Raw genomic sequence first — 8,198 nt, 5'->3', positions numbered from 1 at the left:
CCTACAGATACAAACATGGTAGACAGATAGACAGTTAGATGGATAGAGAGATGGGTGTGTGGTTCAACAACACAGTGAGTCCCTGTCACCATGTTGTGCTCCAGCAGCCTCACTTTCCTACTAACAGATCTAAAGATTGTGACGTTCCTGGTTTATGTATCAAGTGTGCAGCCACCCAGCCGGACGCAGCAGCAGCTCCAGCACATCAGAGACCGCACGGCTGCTTTGATTCTGAGTGGGAAACCCCGTCTACGATGGTCCTCTGAGGTCTGTCATCCTAATCTTCAAAGTCCCTCAGAGGAACTAAACATCCTCAGTCTCTGCTTCTGGACAGTCTAAACAACTCACACCTCCATGCACAAACATGCACATATTTACACACACGCACACACACACATGCACCAGTTCCTTGGAGGTGTATCACCATGACTTACAGCTCAGTGAGACAAAAGACGTCAGAGAGAAGTTTTGATGTCGCATGGCTGATAATCCTGTTTCACATCCAGCACCAGCATCCACAGAGGACGACACGCACTGTGTTTCTGCTGGAGCCAAATTCCATCAAACATAAACATGTGGTTTGATCCATTTTCACAAGGAAAAGAGACACAGACAACGGCTTCCAAGACGCATTAGGATTCTATTAAACTTATCATCATCACACCCGCTCATCTGACAGATGAGTGAGACCCACCACTGAGCCCCGGAGCCTCTGAAGTCTCAGATCAGACATGAAACCTGTTCCAAGAAGCAGAACCAAAAGCTGGAATCAAATCTGGAGTATGATGATTAAAGACTTTGTTCTTCAAGGTAATGGAGATAAGCGCTTCCTGGAACAGGCCTCTAACAAGTCTGAAGGAGAGTGGTACCACCTTGTGGCTGACTGTAGCAATCACAGCAGCTTGTCATGGATAAGAACTATAATTCTCATGTACCCACCAGGATCTCCACCACTTTTTGTCAAAACAAACCATTATGACATTGTTTTATTTTAGGGGTGAACTTCCTTTATTCACTGCATTTGATAACTGAGCTAAAAATGAAAGTGATGCTCTTCACAATTTAACCCAGCATGGGACACTGCTTTTTAAAGACATTTAAAATGATCTGATTTTAATACTAATATTAATAATAAGTTAGTATTGCAAATATATTTCTTAAACATTTAAAGTCCCCCTGCTACAGTGGCCCAGGGAGCTTGAAGAAAATATCTTCATCACTTTAACAAAACATAGTACTGTGCAAAGTAAAATTGTGTTGTGTTAAAAGGACAATTCGCTCCCATGGCGATGCGGGGACAGACACAACTGCCACAAAACAGGAGCAATTAAACTGAAAATCTACTGATTCCTTCTTTTAGACCTAAAATGATAGGAAAATACAGCCCTCAGTTGAATTTGCCCGGAATTGTCCTTTAAGTGCTGAGCCCTCAGGGCCACCATACCCTGCACTGTAAAATATGTGTTTCTCTGTGTTAAATATCAGTTTAATGCACATTTGAGACCTACTGTATCACTACTTTCAGTGGGTCTCATAGGCGCTCTTTAGTGCTTTCAAAAGCTCCTGCACTAATATTTCAGATTCTGTAGCTTCCAAAACTTCAACTCTTCATGTCTACAATGGTTCAGTGTTTTTTTTTTAAGGCAAAGCTGAAGGTAGAGCAGAATTTAACGAATAAACATGGTAGTTCTCTTCTTTCTGATAGCACCAGAATCTGATGTCCACTTATCAGTGTGCAGTCAACTCAGCTGATTCTGAGCAGAGCCGTGATCCCAGGCTCCTCTTTACAACTCTGTACTCCGTGGTTGGTCCACTGCTCTCTATCCAGCTGAAGATGTGAAGTCTCTTCATTATCTCTGTAACAAAGACAGTGGGGATGTGGCAGCACATTAACACAGAGCAGAATTCAGAGAGTTTGATGTTGACTGCGGCCCAGAAGTCTCTGATAAACCTGAAACAGACTGGTGCACTTTTTAATTCACCCCCCTGGCCCTTCAGACTGTGCTCCCTCTGGGGTTGTCTTTAATGGCTGGGTCATATACTCGAGCCACAGTTAACTGCTCTTATTTCATCGTGCTCAGTGAAATGCATTGCTGGCCTTAAAGAGTAACTATGCAGGATTTGTAGCGTAACTACTGTATGCCAACGTTATACCTTAATTAAACAGCTTTGGAGTAATTGTGATGGTTTAAAGGGATAGTTAAACATTTTGGCAAATTGGCCATTGCCATAATCCCTATAGTCATACAGTAGCAGTAGGTTTGTTACCTTTATTTGTTGAGCTATTTTTGGAACGGCCGAGGCGAGCCAAGAGTTAAGTTATTTTTATGTTTGTTTTATTATGTAGGCTATTTCTTGTTGTCACTGATTTTGTATGTGAACAATGGGTAGTTGTTTATTTGGAGAGGGATATATCACATGTCTGGTGAGGGATATCATAGCGGATTCAATATTCCACCTGTCCAGGTAGGTGAACACAAACTGCTGGGACCTGTCTCTTTTGGTCTAAACACAATTCTCATGAAACTTATGATCGACTGAATTCACTTTTGAGGGTGAAAAATGTTAATACTCATGTGGTTCTTACCTTCACAGACTCCATGAAATGATGCCTTCCTCCTAAATATTTGGTCACATGCACTTTTTCTTACGGTTCCCTAGCAACTAGAGGTGGCTCAACTAGACCAACACATCTTTTCTCTGAATTGTATAATTTTTCCACAGCTGTATGACTTGACTCTAATTACAGGGAATGACTTTTTTTTTTTTTAAACATGCTGCCTCCATCAATAACCATTGTACAGTCTGAGGAAGAGCCTCTATGTTCATTACTGTAAAACCTTGACATGGCCTACACATAATTTTTGTAGCTTGCAAGCTACAATATATAACAATATACAGTATGCTGACATTTGTTTTGTTTTTATTGATTGAGATAGATAGATAGATAGATAGATAGATAGATAGATAGATAGATAGATAGATAGATAGATAGATAGATAGATAGATAGATAGATAGATAGATAGATAGATAGATAGATAGAAATAGAGAGAAAGATAGATAGAAAGAAAGATAGAGAGATAGAAAGAAAGATAGAGAGAGATAGAAAGATAGAGAGATAGAAAGAAAGAAAGAAATAGATAGATAGATAGATAGATAGATAGATAGATAGATAGATAGATAGATAGATAGATAGATAGATAGATAGATAGATAGATAGATAGATAGATAGATAGATAGATAGATAGATAGATAGATAGATAGATAGATAGATAGAAAACCAGCTTAGTTGTCAGTGCTGGATGTGGGTGCCCTTGGCTTCTTCCACTTCTGAGGTTTTCTCAGCCCCAGAAAGTGGCGGGTGGTCTTCCATGCTGATGGTGTAGGTGTGTTCTCATGGAGGATCTCCTCAGATACATCAATCTCCATTGGTAGATGGTAGGACAGAGATGTGTTGTTTGTTCCAGTCTGGTGTTCATATACAGGCTCCTCCACAGGTTTCTCCTGGCTCTGTTGGCCAGTGAAAATTGCCTGGGGAGTCTGGTTGAGCTTCATGGAGAGCTCCTGGTTGAGAGCGAGCTGAGTGTTATACTGAGTTCTCAGCTCGTCCACTTGTCTCTGCAGAGACATTTCTCTTTCAGCCGTACGTTGTTGCAGAAGACTGAACTCCTGTGCCATCTTCTGTCGGAGAGCTTCCTGCTCGGCCCTCATGTTTTTCTCCAGGAGCAGGCTGTTTGATACACTGTCAACATAAGTTTTGACTTCCGTCGCCAGCTCACGCTGAAGGTTCTCAATCTGCTGTCTGGCTGCGAGGGCGTCAACTTCATGTCTTTTAGTGACTTCATGGAAGGAAGTTCTCAGTTGCTCCAGTTCTCTCTGCAGAGACATTTCCTTTTCAGTGGCATTTTGTTGCAGAAGTCTGATCTCCTGTGCCATCTTCTGTTGGAGAGCTCCCTGGTCGGCCCTCAGGTTTCTCTGCAGGAGCAGGTCCTTAGATACACCATCGGCATGAGCTTTGACTTCCTTCTCTAGCTCACTCTGAAGGTTTTCAATCTGCTGTCTGGCTGTGAGGGCATCAACTTGATGTCTTGTCGTGACCTCATGGAATGAAGTCCTCAGTTGCTCCAGTTCTTCTTGGAGAGCCTTGTTTTTCTCCTTTTCTGCCTGGAGCTGGGCCGGGAACTTCTCCTGGCTGATTAGATGAGCCACCTGGAGCTCCTCATAGTCTATTTGAAGGAGCTTCTTCTTTTTCCTTTTGATGGTGTTTCGCACTTCAGTGGCCATCTTTGTGGTGCTGAGGGTCTCTGGGTCGCTGTACTTTTGGAGTCTTTGCAGGTCTCTTCTTGTTTCTTTCTCCCGCTTGATGAACATCTCCTTGAGTTTCTTCTGCCTGGTCAACTCCTGTTTGGTGTTTTCCAGTTCTTGGCAGAGTTCACTCCTCCAGGTTTGCTCTCTAAAGAAGTTGGCCCGCTCATTATTCAAAAGCTCTTTAAGCTTCTGAACTTCTTGACGAAGATCTTGAACTTCCATCCACTGGTCCTGGTTTCTTCGTGTCATCTTTTTGTTGTTCCTCCTTTGTTGGTAGACAAAGTTAGATGTAGCCATCTTCTTATCGATAATTGATATTCAATCAAAGTCTTTTCACAATTGTTCTCTGAACAGTTCTGTGAACGAGTTACTTGCTGTGCTGTGTCACGTGCCAAATGGTTTGTGATACTGTGGAGATCTAAGGAGCTGCTGTACAGTATAGTAGAGAACTGATGATGTCATAAAGAATGGGATTTTTCCTTTGATGTGTGTGGTGACATCATCTCATGTTGTCTTCATCACAGTGCTGTGAGATGATGTCACAATGCACATAAATGATGATGATGATGATGTCACAATAGACATAAAATGGAATTACACGTGTGTGGTGACGTCATCTCACTGTTACTGTCCCTGTGAGGAGATGAGAACTGATGATGTCATAGTACAAACAGAATGGGATTATTCTCATAATGTTTTGACCTTTGACCTTGAAGTATAACATCCCATTCATTATTTGAACTACTCAACTATTCCATTTTTTATTGAATAGGTGTTATTATAATGACATTTTATTTTCCATCTGGGCCATGAATATGAGGTAAACATTTTAGGTGTGGGGAGCCCACATGGTTTAATATGATTTATTCGGGCTGTGTCCCATGGGTCAGGGCCTGGTCACCAGATGGCCGCCAACAAGCTCCCCTTTCAGTTCTGGCTGCAGGTGGACGCCCCCTGACCTCACCCTAATCCAGGTGAGGTGACACAGACTTGAAGATTGTCTTCCATTGGGTGGTGATTTACAATCTGGACCTTATTTCTATCATAAAATACGATCATTTACTCACCCAGATAACTTTGGTGTCATTACAAGTCGTTCTGACGTAGATTCAGCCGAGAGCCGCGTATATCCGTATAATGCGAGAGGGCCCGCAATGCAGCCTCTAAATAACACATTATCAGCCGCGAAACTCGTTCATTTCACCAATATTTTGTTATGATAGGCTAGTGCTAGTCCCCTCTGAGTCCGGGCTGACCTGTTATCAACATCTGGCGTCTGTAGGTTGACCTACTAACCTCTGACCTGGATGATGTCATCTCCGACTGCGGTGCGGCGCAGCGTGGCTTGTTGCTACCGCTAATGCTATGGTCCGTTTCTGCGTGTTTCTGACTTGTCAGAACAAAATGAGCAGCTGGATGAAGTTAAGCTTCCACAGGCATCTCCTCAACCTGGACTCACTAAAGCTCCGGCTAGTTGCGCTAAAAATGGGCCTGAATGCCTAAGCGGAATGATTATAATCAGAATGAGCCGGGCAGCGGACGGAGATGGCTGGCTGGATGCGGATTATTTGCAGCTCTGGCCCAGCACGGCAGCGGAGCCGATAGCTGGCGGACCGGCTGCGGATGCACTGTGTCACAGCTCCGGCGTCCTCTCCTAGTAGTGTCCAAGCTACTGGTGCTGTTAGAGTCGCTCATTATTAGCTCGTTAGCTATAGCATAAGTGTCAATGTGTGTTTATGACTTGTATTGTGTGTGTTCTCCTTTGTGTGATTTTGCGCATGTGAATGTGTTGGGGGGGCTGTTGCAGGACATGTCTGCAGTGTACATGTAACCCCCAGTTACTAGAGATATTAAATAAAAAATAATAATTTTATTTACACTAATTTATTTTATATTTAGGTTACATGGTTTAAATTAATATAATTAATTTGAGAAGTAGATATAAGAAAGTTCTGTAAGCTTAACAACAGTCTCCTAATATAAAAGGCTGTGTAGAACCAGGTGCCCTCACTCTCAGAGCTGCATCTTGAGAGACACCAAGACAGACCGAGTCAGAAACAGACCAACAGAATAACAGAAAGAAAGAAGAAACCCCTCCTGGAACAGTAACCATCCTGCTGTTTTAAATCAAAGACCGTCACTCGGTCACCTGTGTGTAACGTGTCAGCGGCGATAGCGTCTGGAGTGACCGAGCCAGGAGGTCGGTCTTCAGGCAGCAGTATAAAATAATCCATTTATTACATCGGTTCCCTCTTTCGCCATGGATCGCACTTTTGGCAGTCTTCTTTGTATTGCTTCGGCATATTTGCGGTGGAAACGGAGGGCCCGTGGCCGTCGATCCATCTGGATACACCAAGTGCTGAGACGCCAGTATCTCCACAGAGAATATCACTGGGTGATTCAGGAGCTCTGCCTTGATGATGCTTGGTTCCAGCGCTATTTCCGACTGGACAAAACCCAGTTCAATGATCTTCTCACCAAGGTTGGTCCACGGATCAGCAAGCTCGACACCAACCAACTATCGCCGAGCTATTGTTCCCGGTGAACGTCTGGCTATCTGTCTACGGTGAGACACACACACTATGTTGCTATTATTATTTTCCTTTGTTTTGTAGTGTATTTTCCACCTGAACATTTTTGCTTTAATATCTTGAATTATCTTGTGTTTTTTATGGTGTTTTCTTAGCCTAAAAGTTAAGGGATAGGTCAGAAGTAAGTCACCATTTGGATAGGAACTTCATTTATGATAAGTAACAGTTTATAGTTAAATGGAATAAATATAAATAAATTCAGATGTTACAAGAGAGAAAGGCACATGCATACATTTACAGCAAGATGTTTAGATTAGGTGTCTAGCAGTAGTGTGGAATGTATCCTGAGAAATGTGTTTCTTCTCATCTACCCATCTCTGTGGGTCATAGTTTCTGGGGATACTGGACACTATCTATTCTTAAGTTAGCTTGGTCAAGAGGTTAAATGTCAGAAAGCATAGGCTAGATTCTGTTTTTAGATCCCGTCTTTGTCTGACCATCCTGGTCAGTTATATCCTTCTGTGGGAGAAGGTGGAGTTTTAGAAAACGTATATAAGGTTAGAGCTTTAGGCCAAGAGAGAGAGAGATCTCATATTGGACAGAGATGCTCCACGATTCGGCATTTTTGTACACTGTTCTTCTTCTTGTAATAAACTCTTTTTGAATGCAAGAAAAGACGTGTCGGCGGTAATCACTTCTCTTCATCAACACATCAATATACCACATTTTATTTACTGATTTAGAAAGGCAGAAGTTAAGGCAACCTGTCAGTAAGATATACAATAAAATAGGATTAAAAATATAGAATAAGAAATTAATTTGACAAAATGATAACTAAATCAGCACTAAACTAAAAAATTAGACATCAAAATTAGTACTACTTACCTGACCTGGTGGATTTGTGAAGGAAGGAGGGAAAAGTTTATTTATTTATTTTCTGTATGACATTTTGTATGTTGGCATGATGGAAAACAACATCCCCTCCAGAATCAAGAACCAAACATCCTTGCTAGATTGCTTCTAGCCATTTCCTAACTTTTGGATTGTGCTGGACTGCACTAAAATGACCGTCTCCAATACAGAAAGACTGGACACACCCAGCCTCATCTGTACGGTCATTCCAAAGGACGCACCACACTTCAGTCTGACTGGGGAGAACCAGGTGACATGGTGATGGCCGACAAGGGCTTCACTATTCTTGACATTTTGCCTGTGGATGTTTCACTGAACATCCCCACGTTCCTTGTCAACAGACAGTTCACAATGGAGGAAGTTAACCACAACAGACTTGTTGCCAGTGAGAGAATTCATGTGGAGCGTTCCATTCAGCACCTAAAAACCTTTGACATTTTGGCCTA

General features: G+C 42.3%; 1 protein-coding gene across 1 annotated transcript; it reads right to left on the bottom strand.

The window, feature by feature from the left end:
• Positions 1-3,258: 3,258 nt before the first annotated feature.
• LOC146967601 (uncharacterized) lies at positions 3,259-4,753 on the bottom strand. Its single transcript, XM_085761376.1, has one exon. It carries the CDS (start codon positions 4,604-4,606, stop codon positions 3,287-3,289), a length of 1,320 nt encoding a protein of 439 aa, XP_085617502.1. The 5' UTR covers positions 4,607-4,753; the 3' UTR covers positions 3,259-3,286.
• Positions 4,754-8,198: the final 3,445 nt, after the last annotated feature.

This window comes from Trachurus japonicus, chromosome 19 (genome assembly GCF_045865225.1).
Source record: "Trachurus japonicus isolate A0001 chromosome 19, Traja_1.0".
NCBI lineage: Eukaryota > Metazoa > Chordata > Actinopteri > Carangiformes > Carangidae > Trachurus > Trachurus japonicus.
Note: the sequence above shows the minus strand (reverse complement) of the source record. Positions and strands in the feature narration are given on the sequence as shown.